The sequence below is a fragment of the Dermatophagoides farinae genome, chromosome 1 (assembly GCF_024713945.1).
Source record: "Dermatophagoides farinae isolate YC_2012a chromosome 1, ASM2471394v1, whole genome shotgun sequence".
NCBI lineage: Eukaryota > Metazoa > Arthropoda > Arachnida > Sarcoptiformes > Pyroglyphidae > Dermatophagoides > Dermatophagoides farinae.
The window spans coordinates 8,612,833-8,635,413 of NC_134677.1; the positions used below are offsets into that span (position 1 = coordinate 8,612,833).

General features: G+C 29.3%; 2 protein-coding genes across 6 annotated transcripts; one reads left to right on the forward strand and one right to left on the reverse strand.

Annotated features, from left to right (window-relative positions):
* Positions 1 to 758: 758 nt before the first annotated feature.
* LOC124492929 (putative G-protein coupled receptor No9) lies at positions 759 to 18,498 on the forward strand. The gene is made up of 9 exons (XM_075735224.1): positions 759 to 1,541; positions 10,097 to 11,359; positions 11,450 to 11,514; positions 11,577 to 11,620; positions 11,703 to 11,737; positions 11,892 to 12,034; positions 12,158 to 13,296; positions 13,402 to 13,514; positions 16,868 to 18,498. The coding sequence occupies exons 2-9, from the start codon at positions 10,843 to 10,845 to the stop codon at positions 17,038 to 17,040; spliced, it is 2,229 nt and encodes a 742-aa protein (XP_075591339.1). The 5' UTR covers positions 759 to 1,541; positions 10,097 to 10,842; the 3' UTR covers positions 17,041 to 18,498.
* A 968-nt stretch (positions 18,499 to 19,466) lies between these two features.
* Positions 19,467 to 22,574, reverse strand: hfp (Poly(U)-binding-splicing factor hfp). 5 transcript variants are annotated; one of them, XM_075735225.1, is made up of 7 exons: positions 22,410 to 22,558; positions 21,971 to 22,120; positions 21,733 to 21,790; positions 20,759 to 21,439; positions 20,049 to 20,701; positions 19,804 to 19,993; positions 19,467 to 19,745 (listed from the first exon to the last, which is right to left on the reverse strand). In XM_075735225.1, the coding sequence occupies exons 4-7, from the start codon at positions 21,285 to 21,287 to the stop codon at positions 19,636 to 19,638; spliced, it is 1,482 nt and encodes a 493-aa protein (XP_075591340.1). In that variant the 5' UTR covers positions 21,288 to 21,439; positions 21,733 to 21,790; positions 21,971 to 22,120; positions 22,410 to 22,558; the 3' UTR covers positions 19,467 to 19,635. The 5 variants fall into 5 exon arrangements, with proteins under 5 accessions (XP_075591340.1, XP_046912138.1, XP_075591341.1 ...); XM_047056182.2 differs by having other exon boundaries at positions 22,048 to 22,120; positions 22,410 to 22,553; XM_075735226.1 differs by having other exon boundaries at positions 22,032 to 22,120; positions 22,410 to 22,548.
* Positions 22,575 to 22,581: the final 7 nt, after the last annotated feature.

The window sequence follows — 22,581 nt, forward strand, 5'->3', positions numbered from 1 at the left end:
TGTTTGATTCTTGTTGTTGTTGTTGTTGTTGTTGTTGTGTTTGAATGAATTTCAATGGAAAAAGAAAATTTGACATTTATGCTAACTTTGTATCATTGTGGCCGTCGTATTTGGTAAATATTGAAACAAACTTTTTCTTTTCTCTCTCTCTGTGTGTGTGTGTGCATTATTCTGGTGTTTATATTTTTTTTCTCTCGTGTTGTTGTTGTTGTTGTTTTATTTTATTCTTTCAGTTTTTTTTCCAGCATTTTTTTTTTTTTTTTTTTTTTTCTAGTTGGTTCTTCTTCTTTTGTTCTTTTTTTTCTGGTTCATCTTGTATTTTTCATTCATGATATTCACATGTTTTTTTTTCTTTTTTTTTGCAAAGTTTGAATGTGCATAATATATATGTCCATATTGTAATGATGATGATGCAATTGCAAATAGAAAAATTATGAAAAAAAATATAAGAATCTAATGGTTAAATGGATGATAAATATAATATTTAAACAACAACAACAACAACAACAAATAAGAGAATCGCACACGCGTCTTATATTTGATGATGATGAAAATTCATTCATTCCACATGTACATTTTACACACACACATAGATACACCACTCCAACATTTATGCTGTACACACACACACACAGACAGACAAGAATATTGAATTTTGCAATTTACAGACATGCGTTTCTTTCTATAGAAAAATGAAATGATTCATTTGATTTTTTTTTTACCACACACACACACACACGCATGACGCGATTGATACTTACGAATCAAACTTTTTTTGTTTTTTGGCCGAAAGATTTTTCTTTTTTTCATCTGTTTTTTTACCCGAAAAAACATTCACTTTTATCGTGTGTGTTTGTGTGTGTGTGTGTGTGTGTATGCCGCAAAAAAAACATTTGAATTTGAATCTTCATTCATCCGCCGTCGTCGTTATTTTATTTGGCGGCTTTTTTTTTGTTTTATTTTTAATATTTGAATGATTCATTTTTGTTGGTGTTTAATGTCTGCGAATGTGTGTGTTTTTACTAATATATGGGTTGTGATTTTTTTTTCTTCAATTTTCATCATTATGTAATAACCAACCCTACTGTAATCATCAATTGAAAATGGTTTAATGAAATGATTGGCCCATCATCATCATCTATGGTAATCGGTTTTTTGTTTTGTTTTGTTTCTTTCTTTTACGATTGCCAAACCATGTAACACATGTTTATATTATCATCATCATCATCATCATAATCATCATTATGATGATGATGAAAATGACCGATTGATAATCATAATTAAAAATTTCAAGAATATATGAAAATGTGCATGTTGAATGTTTTTCAATTGGTTTTTTTTTTGTTTTGGTGAAATGTGATCAATAATGATGATGGACCATCAAAAGCAAAAAAAAAATTAAATACTTAACAATCAACCATCGAACATCATGATTAATCATTTTTTCATCATCATCATTATCATCATCAGCATAAACTTTTTATATTCAAATGAATGGAATTTATTATTATTCGATACGATTCTTATTGAAATAATGAGATGTATGTATATGAAAAATCATTATTTTTGTTTGCTGTTAATCAAATCAATTTCATTCTGATTTCTTTTTTTCGTTTAAAAAATGTACATGAAACATATGATGATGTTAATTAATCTGTGTCTGTATTGCATATAAACACAACAGTGAGATGAACGAGAGAGAAAGAGATTGTAAAGTGAATTCAGAACCAGAAAATTATCTAAACAACAACAACAACAATTATCTGGTATTTATATTCTTTGTCTGTCATTATGTGTTTGTAAGTGGAAATTCAACAAGAATTTTCATCATCATCATCAAAAAAAAACTGACAAAAAAAGATAAAAGATCATTGAGTGCAAAAGTGAAACACTTATATGAATATTACACACATGTGAATAGTATATTTGTTCATTTCTTTGAATGAATTTTTTTTTTATATTCTTGTGTTTCATTCATATGATTTTTTTTCATGTATTCAAATTCAAGATTCCAAAATTCTTTGTTTTTTTCCTCTTCATTCTCCGTTGTTTCATTCAATGTGTGTTGTTGTTTAATTATGGTGCTGAATAGGATGTAACGAGAATAATACATCTTTGAATAAGATTTTTTTTTATCGTTCATTTTGGTCCGAAATCAGAGTTTTTGTTTGTTTGAGAATTTTTTTTTCATTGTTATTTTCACTATTTTTGTTATTGCTTCTGTTTTTGGAATCACTTTTTTTTTCTTCAACATCAATCAGTTTTATGTCTATTTGAACCATATTCAATTTATCATTGTGTGTGTGTCTCTCGCTATCTCTCTCTTTTTTTATATTTCTTTATTTCTAACTTTTTTTTTCATGACATCATCATTGTTTGATGCATGCTACCATGAACCACCATTACCCACCATTGAACCCACCATCACCACCATCATCGTTCTATACATTAAAAACAATGAAATGTTCATCTGATCTTTTTCACTATCTATCTATTTATCTATTCTATTTGGATTGATGTTTCTTCTTCTTCTTTTTTTTTCTCTCTCTCTCTCTCTTTTCAATGGGTCGCATTTCGTTTTTTTTTTTATTTTGTTTTGTTGAATTTTCCATGTTTTCCGCTTGTATTCATTACACAGTTTTTCAACTTGAATGAAACAACAACAACAACAACAACAAGACGAGAAAGAAAACCCGTTAATAGTAGACATCAATAATTTAAGAAACATTCATATAATATATACTATTAATATATATATAAAAAGGATAACGATGAACATTCCAAAAAAAAAAAAAAAAAACAAATGATGAAGAAGACTAAAACAGAACAAAAAAAAATACAAATAAAACATGGGCATCATCCTTTTATTCTTTCTTTCTTTCTTTTCTTTTGAATCGAAAATGCTAAAAATGAATGAATCTCCTATTTCGTTTCGCTGTTGTTGTTGTTGCTGCTATTTGTGTAAACTGATTTATTATGATTTACTGTTGTTGTTTTTTGTTCTTATATCGAGAAAATAGATAGTCATTGAGAGAAAAGAAAAAGAGAAATGTGAATTCTAGTCAGAATTTCTGTATCATTTTGCCAGCATTTTATCATTTTGTTTTGTCTGTTTTTTATATATATATTTAGTTAATTAACACACACACCAGTGTCACCCAAACCAAATGAGAATAAATCCATTATATTTGAACGTTTCAAACAAATATTGGTTTTCCATGCTGATCGGTGTGTATGTGTCTTCAAGGCATTTTTGTCAATAGAGACACTAGCATCATCATCATTGAGATGTGAATTACAACAACAATGATGATGATGATGATGATGATGAATTCAATTATTGGCAGCCTATACTGCCAGCCCATCAATTGTCCATTGTGTGTGTGTGTGTTTGTTCGTGTTTCACTCACTATTAAAATGGTTAAAAGATTTGACAATTTTTTACAATTTTCCAAAGTTTCTTTTTTTTCAATACAATCTTCTTAGTTTTTTTTTTTTTTGTTTGTTTTCATTATATTTTTTTTCGGATGATTAAAGTGTAAAAATTGAAAAATTTTCTTTTTTTTCAACAAATATAATTCTTGTCCATTTGAATCATTTTCATCATCATCACTGTTTCTATTGCGATTGATTAGATTTATTTTTTTTTTTGTCCATTAGAAAGAATTTTTTTTCCTTTTCGCTTCATTCAATACAACGTTAGCACCGATGATAAGATGGTCGATTTTATTTGTTCGTTCTGTTTTTCAAACAGAATCTATTCGATTCTGTCGATTACCATCATCACCATTATTATTCTTATGTATCTAGTTTGAATTAGTCATCAAATGTTGTGAAAGTTAATGAATGAACAAAAAAAAAAAAAATTATAATTAGCTTGTGAAATTACAAGTCACAAGAATAAATTATCATCATTACATATATAGACATGTAGCTAATTAAACATAAAATTAAAGTTATATCGAATATATACGTCAAACAACCTTTTTTTCATGTCCATAATACAAAATTCAATCTGAATATATGGTTACAAATGGTGAAACCAAAAAAAAAAACGAATTCAAAATTTTCTTCTCATTTCATACCACACCATACACTATCGAGAGTATATGATTAACAATCATCATGATTATGATTATGATTATGATGATGATGATGATGATGATTTTCATATAAATTCATCATCATAGGTCACACAAAACCTATCCCAATGTTTTATTTCAGAATCAAATTAATATATCTTTCATAAATCCCAAAAGTAGAAGAACTACAAAAGAATACGTGCATATATTCTGTATATAATGCTAATTACTGCCGGAGAATGTGAAAGAATTATTATTATCATGTTTTCATTTCATTGGCAGAAAAAAAAATAGAAAAAACTTATTAATAGTTTCAACTTGTCATATGTCGAAATGGGGAAAAAAAATATGTATACATGTGTGTTCTATATCGTTTCTCATTTTTTTTTTTTTTGGTCCATCAGTATTTCAATTTGAAAGATCCTGTGGCGTAACCCCTCTCCTCCCCTCCTTCCCTGTGATATCATTTCGATTATTTGAGAATCATCAATATATCCTACATAAAAAGAATATTCTTCTTCATTGCTATACACCAAACTCTTTACATTCCTACAGTATCAGTATCTGTATTCTATTATAAATGCAAATTCATAACTTTTTTCTCTCGTTTTGTTGTTGTTGTTGTTGTTGTTCACTTGTGATGGTGGTGGTGGTGTTTATATCAATTTCCATAATGGGCTAATTTTATTTTTATTATTATTCAAAAGTAGTAGTGTAGTGTAGCATAACGGCAAAAAAAATAAAAACGATATAACAACTTGTTCAGAATTCATAAGTGATCAAAAATTGTTATGTTGATGATGATGATGATGATGATGATAGTATGTATGTGGTATGTGTATTTTGATTGCCTTGTATGATTTTTTTTTCTTACAGAAAAAAAAACAAAACAAAACAATCATAATGGTGATGATGATGAAGCTGGTTTTTTTTTATTATTATTAAATAAATTTCTATCGAACATTTCAATCAGAATTTATCAATGGTGGTGACAATGATGATGATGATGATCATTGCAATGAAGTGTGAAATTTGCAATTTGTTTTTGCGATGCTTTTATTGTTCAACATCATCATCATCATCAACATCATCATCACGATATAAATCACACCACAGAACACTGCATTCATTCGGCCAGAATAATACCGTAAATTGAATTCATTTCATACAAATCACTTGTGTTAATAATTGATGATGTTGAAATATATGATCAAATCAATTAACAAATGATGATTGTTTTTGGCTGTTGTTCTTAATATTGGTGGTTTCTTATTTCGTTTTGTTTCAAAATTATTAATAATTTGAATCTCCATTTCTTTGTTTGTATTATGGTATTCGAGATCATCAAATGCGATGATGATGATGATGATGTAATTTCATTTTGTCACATTTATTTTGGAACATTTTGATTCATTCATTCAATCATTGATTCATTCATTTTTTTCATTCTCGTAATTTAATTACAATATTATTCCGATTTGAATTTGAATTTAACAATTCATATTGAATAATGTTTTTCGATTCTTGATTTTCATCATGATAAAATGACAAGAAAAAAAACATGTACTGGAAAAACTGTTTCTTTTCATTTTTATTTTTTTGAAAATGTAAATTTTGCCATTTTACAATTTTTTTTATGATTAACAGTTTTCGTTTCTTTTTATTTTTTTTGAAGAAAAATATTATATTTGCCATTTGATGATGGTGGTGGCGAATTCGATCCGAAATAATGACTATAGTCAAAAGAAGCGTATATACAGAATAAGAACCGAAAAGAGAGAGAGAGAGAGAGAAAGAGAGAAAAGAAAAAAAAATTTTGGGCAAAAAAGAAAAATAACAACCAAATATTGATCGATAGCGCGGCGGATATATGTTTGAGGCCATGGTATGGATCGGCTGCTGACGCCGCCGCCACCACCACCACCAACACCAAAAATGCCGGTCGTTTATTTTCGTCATTTATTCGTAGTCGTCGTCGTCGTCGTCGTGGATCGCCATTACACATTTTATGTGTGTGTTTGAGTGAAAAAGAAAACGGTTCATTTAATCTCTCATTCACTTTCTCATTTGAAGTCAAATTTGGTTATATACCCTAAACTAATGGGCCAATTTTTTTTTTGTTTCTTCACTTTGGTTCGGTTGTGATGTGTATTGTTATTGTTGTTGTTGTTGTTGTTATTGCTGTGAGTGGTGGGGAGTGTGTATAGTAGTGAAGCTTTGTTTTTGGATAAATAATAACGATAATAATAATAATAACAAACTAATCAATACAAAAGTTTCAGTTTTTTTTTTCGCTTTCAATATTTTTTTTTTATTCCGCGTTGTTTTTTTCTGGTTCGGTTCGGTTCGTTTCAGTTCAGCTCTTGACACATTGTACGTTATGTGTATCAGACAAAAAAAATTAGTGTCTAGATACATGGCAAATAGGCATATAGAATGCTTTTTTTTCAAAACAAAATTATTTATGTTGTTGATTTTTGTTTTCTCTTCGTTTATAATAATAATATAATGATGATGATTGTCAAGACAACGAATTTATTTGTGTTATTACTGACGTACACAGTGAAGTGTGCACGCGTGTTTTACAAGAATCCAACAAGTTCAAAATTCTTTGAAATTTCCTCTAATTGAAATGTGAATTATCATCATCATCATTAGGATGATGATGAAATGAATGCATTTTCATCTAAATACCACCAAAATGTTTGTTTTGTTTGTTTCATCAGTGTTCAATTTCCAAGTATAATCACGAAACACACTGAACATAAAAACCAGAAATAAAAACAAAACAAGAAAAAAAAATTGATTCATTAATATCCAAAAAGATTCTGTCTGTTTGTCATTTTCAAATCAATAATGATAATGATTATGATTCCTATTTATTCTTCTATTTTTTTTCCTTTTCATATTCAAACAATATGTTTCTATCTTATATTTGTATTGAAAAAAAAGAGCAATACAATATGAATGATAAAACAAGATGACAAACAAATCAATCATCAGAATTCTTTTCTGTTGTTGGTTTTTTTTGTTTGTTTGTTTGTTTGTTTTATTTTGGCTGGATCAAGAAAAAAAGAAATAAAGAAAATGAAATAGAGATACAAATGGAAAGAATTTTTGTTTTTGTTGCTGTTTTTGGGCTATATATACGCACCCACACACACACACACACACACGATAACCTACTATTGCTATATGTAAGAATTCTACCAATGTTTCATCGAGAAAATTCTAAATCACAATTATAGAGAATCGATAGTGCCCCTTTTTCACCATAAACCGGCGACAAAATCAATGAAATTTGCAATGAAAAATAAAAAAAAAATTGTTTTTTCCGTTTGATCCAAATTCAAAGATTTAATTCGAATCAAACATGAAACAACAACAACAACAATAACGGAAAAAAACATGACACTCGACACAGTAAGATGAGAATCGGGGCGAATGAAACCAAAAAAAAAAAAAAAAAAAATCGATTTTTATTACTAATAAGTTGAGTTGCCAAGTTTTCGTACATTTTTGAGAGTTTTGGATATTTTTTTTCAAGAGAACGAGAAAGAGAGAGAATAAAAAAAGGGATACACATAAAAAATTATTGCCATTAATAAAATGATATTGATCATTCTTGTTAAAAGCAAAGAAGAAGAAGAATAAGAAAACAAAAAAGTTTGATTTGATCCACTTCAATATATGCATCATTGAATGTGAATAGTTTGCAGAAAAAAAAGAAAAGTTTTTTCCAATCCAGAATGAGAAAAAAAAATTCATTTTTTTATTCGCCTAATTTAATGATGAATACGATAGATTCGAATGGTTATTTTTCACCTTTTTTTCCTGTGATAAGATGATTGTAATGTGTGTGTGTGTGCCAGTGTTCTTATCATTTGTTGAAAACAAAAAAAAATTTGTGCAAAATGTGCACATTCATGTCCTGTGTGTGTCTGTGTGTGCGCGCACGAATCTTAAAAACATAAATTTTCCCGTCAATATGACGGTGGTGATGATGATGGAAAAAAAATCAATGATTTTTTTTTTCATTAATGCCAATCGTTTCAAATCATTGAGGGGTAGGGTTTTTTTTTGTTGCACATTTTAGAAAAGTAAAATGAAATGAAAAACATTTTCCATTCAACAAATTGATTATATACATTTTTTATACATATACAAGGGTCTTGTTATTTTTTTGTATATTACAAATGGAATATAAAAGCAGAAGAAAAAGAAGGAAAAAAAATTCTGATACATAAATTATTGGTGATGCTTAGTAGTAAGGAAAATAATATGTTTCACGTTTAAAAGTGTTTCATTCATTTTTTTCCATTCTCTTCTCTCATTCGTCAATATGTACTGGAATCGCACCGTAACACATATAAATAATACACGAACAAAAAAAAATCATTCAAAGTCTTGCCATTTTGGTATAAGTAGATTGTTGTCGTCGGTGGTGGTACGATTCAAATGATAATGAAACCTACAACCTGGAAACGGTAACCGACCAAAAAAAAAAAAAAAAAAAATAGCTAATGCTCATTGCCATTGGGGGTGTTTTGGTGGTGCACTATTATGGGATATTTTCAATAGAATTTTATTCCTGAGTTCATTTTTTTCGAAGTAAAAAACGAAAAAAAATACTGCTGCCGGAACAAAATTATCGTAATGAATTTCCTTTTCCCACTGTTTTTACTTGTAGGCAAAGTTCTAGCCAAAAAAAAAAGAAAAAAAACAAACAAATGCAATCGGATTTCATTTCATTAAACACTGCTGATTCAGTTTCATTCAGTCATTCAGTCAGTCATTTTGATTTCTATATTTGAAATGGCAAAATCATCATCATCTAAATAATTCATTTTAAAGGTAACGAACAAAAAAAAAAAACGAAAAAGAAAAATTGTTTGATGAAATGTTTTTTAAAATGGAACTGAATGAATGAAATAAGTTTATAATGAACGTTAAAAGTTAAAATTGAATAACGATGATGATGATGATAATGATGAAAAATTTGAATATAAAAAAAAACAAACTCTCGTTTCGAATGAATGAATTGAAATGAAATGAATATACCTTTTATGTATGTGGCCGCAATGTGCAAACACACACCAAACAATAGATGAGAAAAAAAAACCATTTAATATATATGTGATAAGATTCTGTACAAAACTTGTACATTACACATACTTCACTCTCTCTCTATCTTTGTGTTTTCTTAATTTATCCAGATCATAATCATAATCATCATCATCATAATGATGATATGGCTACGTTTTACTTGACATTAAAAAAAAAAATAGAACAGTGAAGAGATGAAAATGAAAGTAAATTTCACACTTGATTAAACAATGCTGATTTTCTGCTGTTGTTGTTGTTTCTGTTTCATTGAATAAACGAAGATTACCATCATCATCATCGTTATTAATAATAATAATAAAAATATGAATATGAATATGAACAATTTATACGGACTATTTGTTTCTCCATACATACACACACACACTCAATATAATGTAATGTAATGTAATATATCTTTAAATATATGAAAATCTTTTTATATAAACCTATAGAAACAAAGTCGAAATAGTCAAAGAATGAATGGCCACAGAATGAATTCTGTCATTTTCTCTCACCATCTTTATATGTCCTCTCGGTCTTTTGCTTGTTGTTGTTGAAACATTCATTAGAAAAGGAAAAAAAATCTGTCAACACCACAGTTGAGCAAAAAAAAAAAAAAAAAAAAATCATCACCAACATCAAATGTGACATCTATGTTGTGTGTGTGTGTTTGGCCTATGTGTATGCAAATGGGCAATTCAATTTTCCACCAAACTAGTAGTAGTAGAGTAGTAGTAATTGAAATATTTATCAATCAATTTTATGACATTTTTTTTTACACTGAATTTGAATTTTTTTTTTTTTAATTTTAAACTCTTTTCTGTCTATCACAACTGTTTTTTAACACATTTATTTACTCATTTTTTTTTCTCCACCTACTCCCCCCAAAAAAAAAAAAAAATATCAAGATTTGTATAAAAAAATTAACGAAAATGCATTAAAAATCAGTAGTACTTAGTACTAGCAGATTGCAAAAAATGAATGATAATGGAAATGAATGTAAATCATCATTAAATTGTATGCTGATAATGATAATGAATAAGAATAATAATAATGATGATGATGATGAATATTGTTGTATACGTGGATCGATCATCGATAAACAACGTTGCAGATACTATTATAATGATGATGATGATGATCATACTACAATGATGATGGTTACATTATTTTATCTACATCAATCACTTTATTTTATTCGGTAATCTTTTCGGAAATTGTTGTCGTCATCAACAGCAGCAGCAGCAACAGCAGCAGCAACGACAACAACAACAACAATATCCATTATTATTTGTTCATTTTGATGACGATTAATTTAATTTATTTTGCTTTTAATTTTTCCGGTTTTTCGTCGTCGTCGTCGTCGTTGTTGTTGTTTTTGTCCATTTTTGGTGAATTTGGATAACCGAATTTTTTTTTTTGTTCTTCAAATAAATAGATAGAAAACGACAATAAATACAAAAAAATGAGTGCATTTTATAACTGAGAAATACAACACATTGGCATTTTTCGGTATTATAATAATAACAGCAACAACAACACTATTTTAACCAAAAGGGCTAAACAACAACAACAACGATAACAAGAATATACAAAAAAAAAGAGAAAGAAAAACAATATATATATAAATTGACCGCCAATTTTTGTTTATTCCATGATAACGGAAATGGAAATGAGCCTTAATCATAGTGGTGATGCCATTTTCAATCTATTCTCATTATTGGTGGTTACCGACACGACAACAACAACAACAACAGCAGCAGCAACTAATGAACCAAACAACAACAATGATACAACAACAATCAACAACATTATCGATAATCAAACACGTTTTATTCGTACATTTTCATATTTCACCGATAATGTTGATAAACAAAGAACATTGAAAAATTATTCATCCAATGATTGTTTTCATTCATCATCATCATCATTATCATCATCATCATCGTCATTATATTCAACGACAACGTCAAATCAATTGGAGAGCTTTAATGATAATCATCATCAATATATTGAAGAGCTATTAAAAGAAAAATTCAATAATGCTACAGTTATTATTTCGGTCATTATATTGGTTCTAATCAATATAATGGTCATTTTTGGCAATATTCTTGTCATTTTAAGTGTTTTTGCATCAAGCAAACTACGTACGGTGACAAATTTTTTTATCGGTAAATATCTCTCTCTCTCTCTCTTTTTCATTTTGTTGTTGTTTTGCAAAATTGACTTTAATTTGGCTCATTTTTGTTTTCATTTATCAGTTTCATTGGCAGTTGCCGATTTTTTAGTCGGTATTGCCGTACTACCATATTCGCTCACATTTGAGGTATTTTGAAAAATTTTTTTTTTATGGCTGATAATTATTTTTCTCTCTTTTTATATTATTAGATTTTAGACACGTGGATATTTGGTGAAGTCTGGTGCCAAGGATGGTAATAATGAATGAATGAATGAATGAATGATGATGATGATGATGAAAAATTCATTTGTTTTGTCTATTTTTTTTTATTTTAGGCTTGTGATTGATGTTTGGATGTGTACAGCAAGCAGTAAGTAACATTTCATTATTCACATTATATCACACAACAAGATTTCTATAGATATTTTGTTTCATTTCATTTTTTTTCTGGTTCAAAACAATCCTAAAAAATAATGTGTTTGTTTTTCTGAAATTCTGTATTCTGTTTCAATGTTTACTGCTAGTATTAAATCTATGTGCAATATCGGTCGATAGATATTTGGCCGTCACTAGACCTGTCCGATATCGTAGCTTAATGACTGCCAAAAGAGCAAAATTTATTATTGCTGGTGTTTGGATTATATCTTTTATTATTTGTTTTCCTCCTGTAAGTAATTTTTCGATATTTTTTTTTTGTTCACCATTAATAATGTGATTTCGTTTTTTTTTTCGTTTTTGGTTGGTTGGTTGGACAAATCTTTTTTTTTTTTTTTTTTTTGCTAATTGACAGCTTTTACTTGGTAAACAAGAATCTTTTTCCACAATACCAAACATCAATCCAACCACATCATCATCGTCGTCATCATCATCATCATTATCCGATCATTATGATCCTTTAACATATCAATTTTCATCATCATCAATTCCGGCCGATTTTACACCACCTTCTTCTTTATCTTCTTCTTCATCTAAATCTTTTTCTTCTAAATCGTCTTCATTGTCGTGGTCATCAACAAGTGACAGTAATAATAAAATGAATGAAGAGTCTTCCATAATGGCCAACAACAATAAAAACAACCAAAATATTCGATCTCAAACAATGTCGATCGATACAAAAGACATTCTCTCAACGAATAATAATAATCAAAGTCCATTGTCAATAAAAATGAATAAAGGAAAAAAATTTGATTCAGATTTCAAAGCGCGTTGTAAACCACAGCCCGTCCAATGTGCTTTGTTTCGTAACAAAAGCTATGTGATATATTCGGCATTTGGATCATTTTTCATTCCAATGTTCGTGATGATTTTTCTTTATTGGAAAATATATTTAGTCGCTATTCGTACTAGTCGTGCCTTGAAAAAAGGTTATCGTATTACAAAAGCATCATGTGAAGAGAATCAAGAACGATTAACATTGCGTATTCATCGTGGATATTGTAGTGGTGGTGGTGGTGGTGTTGAAGAAAGTTTGCCAATAGAAAAACGATCATCGATCGATCATGATCAGCCAAATAATAATAATAACCGAAAAGAATTATCTAAAGGCTCAAGTGATCATCAACAACATTCTCAACGGACATCATGGACCACATATAATCGTACATCAAATACGATTGAGACAGCATTAACGGCCGATAATCCAACTGTGATATCTAGTAGTACGAACAAATTATTATCACCACCAAATAGAATGATTATAAGAAATGGTAGTAATCGAAATCATCATCGCCATTCATCGGGCCATTCACATCCAAGTTTTTCCAGTAGTCCTTCATCATCACGTGAAGGTAGTGCCCGTAGTAATAAAGTCAATATTCCATCAAGACCAACCAGTAAACGTGCATCCAAATATCAAGCTAAACGTTTCCATGCTGAGACAAAGGCTGCCAAAACTGTTGGCATCATTGTAGGAGGTTTTATAGTTTGTTGGTCTGTATTATTATCATTTTATTTTATGAATGTGCCAAACCCAATAATGATCATACATTAATCACCTTTATATATTTTTTTGTTTGTCTTTTTCTTTTCAAATAGGCTACCATTTTTCATTGTTTATTTAACCAGAGCTTTCTGTGTAGATTGTATACCGAATTTATTATTTAGCATCTTTTTCTGGTTAGGTTATTGTAATTCAATGATTAATCCATGTAAGTTGATGATGATTTTTATTCAATTTTAATTTTTTTTTTAAATTTAATTTTCAAAAATGAAAATCAAAATCAATCATATTCACAAAACACACACACAAATACAATCGTGATTGATCCTTACATATCGCTGTCCATTCAATTTGAATATTTTGTTTCTGTTTCCAGAAACAAAATCATTTTGTATTGTAACAAAAAAAAAAAAAAAAAAAATTCAAAGAGGTAGCAGATGAGAGAGAGAAAGTGCAAATTTTCATTTCAAATGAATGTAATGTTTACTTATTTTTTTTTCGTCTTCCTGCTGCTTCTGTGGCTGTTACTGTTTATATTTTGACATTCAGTCATCACCATCACCATAATAGTCTACTATTCTTGGTTTCATTTTTTTTTTTTTTTTTATTGAAACCGAAAATTAATTATTCGTGCGTATCAATGTTTGTGTTTGGCGTTTTTGTCCGTGTGTGTGTGTAAATAGCTGTAAATGATAATGATGATGATGTATAGAATCTTTAGATTCGTTTCTTTTATTATTATTATTATAAAGAAAATGGCCGAACAAAAAAAAAAGATAACCGAGCCAAAAAAAAACGAACGAACAAAAAAACTTTTTTTTTCTATTCGACCGGAGAATGAAGATGATGATGATGATAGAAATGTAAGAATAGGACAATATACAGGTATCATAATCAAATGCTATGCCGTCGGGCACCACCAGATGAATCACATGATAATGATGGTGAAAAATTTTCATTCATTCAGTTTTTTTTCTGGTTTTTTTTGGCTCGAATTTTTTTTTATTCATTGTGTGTGTGTGTTTGTGGAAAAAACCGACATTTTTTCCATGGAAAAATTTTTTATGTGTGTGCGCGCTCGACTTTATGTGTTACATTATTATGCATTACGTAAAATTGTTTGTGATTTGATATTGTATAACGAAATCAAACAATAGTTTAACTAATGATTATCATACTGAATCAATGTAAACATTAATTGATTTTGAATGAATTAAATTGCGACAAATTGTTTGCTTGAGAATTGAGAATGTTTGTTTGTTTGTTTTTGTTTATTCATTCACATATATTTACAAGGAAAATCAAATCAAAATAAAGTCTCAAAATACACCGACCAACCAGTTTTTTTTTCTTCATTTAGTTTAAATAATTTTTTTTCTGTTTTTTTTTATCGATCATTTGTTTTTCCCATCATCATCATCGTCATAAGCGCAAAGCATAACGATGATGATAATGATGATACTCTTATATGTATATGAAGCATCCAAAAATATCAATAAAATTTTTTCCTTTTTTTCGGATGCCTCTGTGAAATTTTTTTCATCCTTTACTTTCATCATCATCATCATCATCATCAGCAAATGGAAAATATCCGAATTTTGCCTTAAAGCTTATTATTGGATTTTTTTTCTTTCAAAGCAAAAAAAAAAATCTCAAATTTTCGACCCTTTTCTCAATGATTTTTCTTCTTTTTTTTTGAACATCAATCAATAATCATAAAATTTCTGATTTTTATTGGTAGCAAAAATCGATTGAATTTTTTTTTTTGTTGTTTCGCTTTCGAAAAAAATAAACATGTACACATGATCATTTTTCATTTGTTTTTGTTCAAATATTCAACATTTATCTCACCGTGTGTGTGTGTTTATCTGTTTATCTGTGATTGTTATGGACAAATTTCATTTGCAAGAAAGAAAAAACTATTTTTGTTCAAGGAAAAAAAAATTTTTCTCATCAATTTTAAAAAAAAAATTTACCTTGTTGCTGTTTTTAGATTCAGGATAAAGGAAGAAAACACATCGATTCTGTATTTGTGTCTGTGTGTGTGTGTGTGTTCGTGTTTGGCCATTATAAGTTTCGCTTGTTGTATTTTAATTTTTTTCCGCCTAATCAAAAATTCTCAAATCCATTTTTCAGTTTCATTTATATTCAAGAAAGCAAAGAAAAGAAGAAAAAAAACGAATGACAGAATATCTCTATGGTACCCACAGCAAGTACAGCTACAAGATGACATGTGGTCCAAAAGTTTTATTTTTTTTTTTTTTGTTTTTATTGCCTGAAACGCATACATTTGGACATCATACATACACATGAAATTCACAATTTTTTTGTTGTTGTTGTTTTCAAATTTCGACAGACGACATTGTTTCCTAATCCTACTGCTGCTGCTGCTGCTGCTGCTGTTTTAGTAGTAGCAGTGCTGATGCCACAATCATCACCAATGAATGAAAAGAATTTTGAAATGGAAAGAAAAAAAAAGAAAAGAAAAATTCTATATCAAATTATAATAACCTTTCAGGAATAATAAACTGGTGATTACGTTAACCATCAAGAGAGCCAGGGAGCAAGAATTTGGCTGCGGCAGCATAAGTCTTTATAAATTTTTCATTACATTTTTTTCTTCTTCACCGTTGTCGTCGTTTTTATTTTATTTATACTCGGCTTTCACTGTTATTTTTTTTTCTTGCAAATTGAATAAAAACGAGAAAAAAAAAACAAAAATTAGAAAATAGACGTAAATGAAAAAAAAAAATTTTTTTTCTTCTTCTTCAAAATGAAAAATGCCAAACTGTGTGTGTGTGTGTGTGTGTATCTCGTTATATAATTAATATATTTTTTTTATGGAGAAATGAAATGAAATTTGTGTTCCCCCGCGCCTCCAAAAAAAAGAAAAGAATCTAAGCGTAAAACAAAAGATTCTGAAAAATTTGAGAATCCATTTTCTTCTTTTGGATTCTATAGAATTCTATTATATGCAAAACACAATGTATATATTTCTATTTTGATTTTTTTTTCTCACATATCGGTAATAAAACTTTAGATTTTTGTTCGTTCAATTTGTTTTATTAGATGAATGTCATTTTGCCAAACAAACAAACAAACAAACAAACAAATATCGACACAGTATAGTAAACAATTCAACAATGAATTTCACAAATGTTTGTTGAAGAATTTTATTTTTTTTTTTTCGTTCGTTCGTCCGTTCAGTTCATAGTCGATCAAAGTTGGTTCATAACTTTTTTTTTGTTGCTGTCCCCGTTTACACACACACACACACATCGAATCGGAGAAAAAAAAACTTTATTGATGATGATGATAATAATGTACAATGTTCTTCCGTTTTTTTTTCTGGTATTGCTCCTCATATAGATTGAGAGTTTTTATATATATTGAAAAGAGCGACACACAGAGAGCGAATGAAGAAAAAAAAATCAAATCAATATTCTAATCCAAACTAATAGAAAACTTTTTTTTCTTCTTCTTCTTCCTTTCCAACACCATCTCCCCCTTGCCCACTCACCACCACCATACATATATTTTTTTTGTCTGTCATTTTTATAGGCATATATGGTCTGTTTAGCCGTGATTTTCGACGTGCTTTCAAAAACATCATTTGCAGATGTCGATTCCGGGAGGAAACTTCTGTCAGTTCACTTATTCGACAAATTCATATGCCGACATTTTTTGAAGATATGCCCGAAGAGATGGCTAAACATGAATCACAAGACTATTGAGGGTGAGAGTGAGAGAGAGAGAGAAAAAAAAAAACACCATCATCATCATCATCATATATTATTATTCAAGAGAATTTTCTTCTTTGAAAAAAACAGATAAAAAAAAGTGTGGCAAAAGAAAAATGAAAGTTAATTTTGTACAAACCATTTTGCTCCTCATCGGTCAACAACAACGACAACAACAAACAAGCAAGCAAAAAAAAAACTCGATGATAACAAACAACCAAGAAAAAAAAATGTATTGGCAATAAATTATCATCATTGAAGAATTTTGGATTTGGAAACAAAAACACAAATGACCAATGTTGATTCTTGATGAAATTAATCGATGATTGTAATTCAAACAAACAACGATAATAATGTTGATGATGATGATGATGTAAGAAAAAAAAAATGGAAAATTCATCGCTTTGTGGAAACTTTTCTTTTTTTTTTTTGTTTATTATTGTGACACCTATATATTTGATCGAAGAAAAACAAAATGGTCATGGTCACGTAATGCGCCTTTGTTTTTGTTTTTTTGTGGATACACTTTGTGTGTGTGATTAATCATTTTACATTCCATACGACATTTTATCCTTTCGATATTTTTTTTTGTATTTTGGATCAATGATTCTTATATTTATGCCACGATAATATTCAAGTTATAGACCGAACGCGTCATCATCATCATCATCATTTATTATCCGGTTGACATCTTATACGGAATCTCGAATATGATCGAAATGATAATACAAATATCCGATGGATGGACGACACATTGTATACACACCAGATGGCATGTTTCATAGTTGTTGTTGTTGTTCACGCACACACACACACACTATAAATACAACACACATCTGGCAAAATAATTAAATTTTTTTTTTCCCAAACATGAGAATATAATACGAAGAATCGAATCGAAGAAATAAAATGAAGAAAGAAAGAAAAAAAAAGTCAATGATGATGAAAAACATCATAAAATGTTAATGTTCATGTGATCAAAAACAAAAACAACGTGATAAAAATGATTTCAATCATCATCAGCATCCAATAAACCTTTTCGTTCATCATTTCAGTTTTTATAATTAAAAAAAAAAAAGAATGAATGAATGATTGAATGAATTTCCATTTGTTTTCAAACAAACAAACAAACAAAATGAATGATGATGAGAACAACGCAAGCAAAACGAACGAAAGAAAATTATAAAAAAAAACTTATTTAATCTTCCGCTTGATTTCCATCTTTTGTTTCTATTCACAACATTTTCCTGTCACCAAACAACCAACATACACACACACACACAGACACATACATTATATAATGAATTCTGAATTTAGATGAAGAAAAAGCACTAGCTAACTAAGCTATCACAGCACCTAATAATAATAAAAAAACGAGAACAAAATTGAATCAGATCGAATCGAATTGACGAATAGAAATCATCAAAAAATAAAATGAAATAAATAGAAATTGATCAAAATCAAAAATCAAGAATTCAATCATTGTAATTGAAAACAAACACGCACCCACCCACACATGGTATGTGTTGTTTTTTTTTTAATTTTTTCATCTGTCAAAAACCAAATGTGGGTGGATGGGTGGCTTTTTTTTTTTTTTGGTTCCACATCACCTTTTTTTTGTTTTTTTTTTTGTTATTGTTATTTTCCAATCACCAACCGGATATTAGTATTTTGTTTATATTAAAAAAAAAATATCTACCCATTTCTTTGATAAACGGTCAATATATCTATAGTCTTTCCAAAATCAAGTCAAACCATTTCCGTTGTTGTTATTGGTATTTTTTTTCATGAAATAAAATTTCAATTTTTTTTTGTTTCCATTTCATGTTGATGAAAAATTCAAAAGCCTAAAAATTGTGTAGAGAGCCAATAAATAAAAATAAGGACAAACACCTAATATATAATGATTAATAATGAAATGAATGTATCAAAAAAAAAATTGATTTATTTTCTTCTCTTGATTGAATAAAATTAGACCGGATATTTACGCCACGAAGTATAGATGATACCTGTCTGTCTGTATGTCAATGTGTCAGAACTTGTTCAGTTCATCATCATCATCAATTCCATCATAAAATTGGTTTTTTTTGATCTATTTATCCAACGAATAATAATTACCGATTTGACATGTTTCAACATCGATAAACAAGTTAAGATTATTATATATTTTGTTTTACTAAGTCATCGAACGAAATCTTCGGGCAATATTTTTTTTTTTTTTTTTTTGGTTTATTTTTGGCATTCAAATGTTCGTTTTTTTTTAGGAAAAAATTACAAACTCAGGTGCTGTTAGCTGATGTTTGTTTTAAAGTCGCTGCTGCCATCTACTTTCAAAAATAATAACTAATTTACATTTAACCGATCAATCATTTTTTTTTTGTTTTTTAAATTCAATTCAATTATTATTTATTAAATACACATTTTATTTGATAAAATTAAACATTGGTTCTTTATTACAACAACAGCAACAACAACATTCTTCTGTAATGACGTGGTGTACATGAAAAGTTCAATTAGATATGATTCTAATTATAATTTTCGTCTTAATGAATAGAACAGGACACACATTTGCAAATAGAGAGAACACTATCAACCAGATAAATCATTGTCTTCGTAAAGGATTTGATCATAAAGTTCGGCTTTTACTAATCTTCCAGCAAAATATCGGCCATTTAATGCATCACGTGCTTTGACTGCCTCTGTTGTATATTTAATTTGATTAATTGATGAATTATTTATTGAAATAAATACACTTACCCAATAGACTGGTAAATTCAACAAAGATTTTAACAATGATATCTGCTTCATCATCTTCGGATTGGCTTTCCTGATAGATGATTACTTTTTTGACAATGCCATATTTTCCACATTCATCGGTCACTTCGGATTCCAATTGGTCATCAATATCCTCGTGAGCGACCATATTTCTCAAGACGATCACTCTTGACTATGAATACGTTGTTTAATTAATCCATCAAAATAATTTAAACACATTGACATACCTCATTTTTTCTCATCAATTTATGCATCAATACTTGACGAGCATTCGATCCTTTTATAACGACATTTTCTTGTTGCTGTAAAGTTTGTGGTTCTTCTTCTTTTTGAATCGTTTCATTTGATTTGTCGTTTTGTTGATCCAATTTTCGGCTGCCATCTTCATTTTGGTTGACAGGCAAGTTATTCGAAGCGATAGTAGCAGCGGAATATATTTCATTATTATTTGTACCATTAGTACTTGTACCATTTGGGCGTCCATTTTTTATCGACAAAGGAAGTGTCGTAACCAAAGTGGGTGGAGGTATTGTGACAATTGGGGGTACATTTGTGGGATAGGTTGCTCCTGTGATCAAACCAGGTGCGATTTGGGCGGTGACTGGTTGTGAAGAAAATCCCGAAGTGAAAGTCGTTTGTGGAGCATTCGATGTAGTTGTGCCAGTTGAATTAGCCATTGCATCCATGGCCTGAATTTTGGCGGTAGCTGCGGCAGCTGCAATAGCTGCTGCTGTAGGTAATGAAGCAGTTACTTGTGGAGTGCTTGCTTCAAAACAATTCGGTGGTGTTATGGCTCTTCCCACTCTCAGATGTTGACCAGCCAAATCAAAATAATTCATAGCTGATATTGCTTCAACCATTGACTGTTCAGATTCATATTCTGAAAGATCATAATTACCAAGTGTCAAAAAATTATATAATTAATTACAACACATACCAATGTAACCATATCCTTTGTGTTTTCCTGATTGAGATTGAGCCAATTTACAAGAATTTATTTTGCCAAATGCTTCAAATACTGATTTTATATCCTGTTCGGTCAACTCTGGATGAATGGATGCTACATAAATCCGACTAAATGATTTTGCTTCATTTTGAATCTGTTCAATTATCTGAGCAGCTTGAGGCATATTGGATGGACGACCAACTTTTATATTTCTTCCGCCCATCATGAATCCATTCATTTGTTCCAAAGCTAAATGTGCCGCTTCCGGTACTTCGTATTCGATAAAGGCAAAGCCTTTATGTTTCTGTGTACTTGGATCCCATGACATGTTTATTGTTTTTATCGGTCCAAACGGACTAAAAGCTTGACGAACAGTATCTTCTTTGAGCTCGAAGCTAATCGAGCCAACATATATTCGACACATCAATACAAGTGCCTGATGTCGTTGAAGTGAACGTTGCTGTTGTTGTTGATAAGCGATCGTCTGTTTCTCCAATACTGATTTTATTGACTGTTCCATAGCATATTTTTTCGCCTTCGCAATCGCTTCTTGTTGTTCCGGCGTCAAACGAATCAATGTGGCCGCTATGGCTGATGCTCGAAGTGCACCAGGACCAGCAATCAATGGATGACATTGTTTCGCTGTCAACAAATCTGGCTGCGGAATATCATCTGTTTAGGATTACAAAAAACAAAAAAAACAATAACAAAATATTATCGTTAATTACTTCATATAAAAAATGAAAGTTAAAAATTTATAAGCTGAAACGAATATAAACAAAAAGTTGACTCTTGAATGACAAATCCAAATGTTATGATTTGACATAATCAAGAACAAATTCAATGAATAAAATTAATTATTTCATTGTCATATACAGTAACACCATTCTGGTTCTGCTTGAGTGAAACAAAATAACCCAATAAATCAAAAAATGGGATGTCGTATATATATATATGATTATTACCATTCGACCAATATAAAGCACATTCAAATTACTACAATTTCATCAAAATCATCATCAGCTAAAGAACGAAAAAAAAATGAAAAACAAAAAAAAAGAAAGAATATGATCATTTCAAATTATAGATAATCAAAGAAAAAAGATAATTTTCGTCGATAAAAACACATCAATGTTCGATGATTAAAATATTTGGATCATCATCAACAATTATCATCATCATCATAAAATTATGACTACTAACAACGAACGCGCTTTTTAGATTTTTTTTTGGTTGTCACAATCACAAAGATCACAACAATTACCGCAGGTTGTATATACATTTTTTTAAGCAATTATGTTCCCATCATTCAATGTTCAAGTTATGGGAGTCTGAATGAGAAAGTGTACAAGTCTGTTGGAGAGAGAGAGAGAGAAAAAAAAATGATACAAGAGAAAAGAAAGAGAATAATAAAATTGATTATTAAACAAAAATCCATTTTTCGTCGACACAAAAAGGTTCAAATTATTGAAAAAATTTAAATTTTAAAATTAATATAATAATTGTTGACAACAATTATTCCCGCCATTATCGATGTATATGTGTGTAAGTGGTAAAGTTGTAAATGGTATAATATCGAATTCATTTTCAAATTGCTCGTGTTATAACGAAATAAAATTGATTTAGACATGGATTTAAATACCTTCTTTAGGAATCCGCATCATTTCCATGTTGAAATGATTTTTCGAATGACTCATTATCGTTATCTCTTTCTTTTTAAATCGATTTTTATCAATCAGAAAATAAATCTACAAAACTTGATGTGGTGTATCAAACAAATAAAAAATGACTGCCGCAACCACAAAAAACCTACA

Coding starts and splice junctions, on each gene's coding strand:
- LOC124492929 (XM_075735224.1), top strand. CDS start 10,843: ATGATAACGGAAATGGAAATGAGCCTTAATCATAGTGGTGATGCCATT. Junction 11,738..11,891: donor TTGGATGTGTACAGCAAGCA/GTAAGTAACATT, acceptor GTTTACTGCTAG/TATTAAATCTATGTGCAATA. Junction 13,297..13,401: donor GGAGGTTTTATAGTTTGTTG/GTCTGTATTATT, acceptor CTTTTCAAATAG/GCTACCATTTTTCATTGTTT.
- hfp (XM_047056181.2), bottom strand. CDS start 22,464: ATGAGTCATTCGAAAAATCATTTCAACATGGAAATGATGCGGATTCCT. Junction 20,702..20,758: donor CAAAGGATATGGTTACATTG/GTATGTGTTGTA, acceptor ATGATCTTTCAG/AATATGAATCTGAACAGTCA. Junction 19,994..20,048: donor AATTGATGAGAAAAAATGAG/GTATGTCAATGT, acceptor ACGTATTCATAG/TCAAGAGTGATCGTCTTGAG.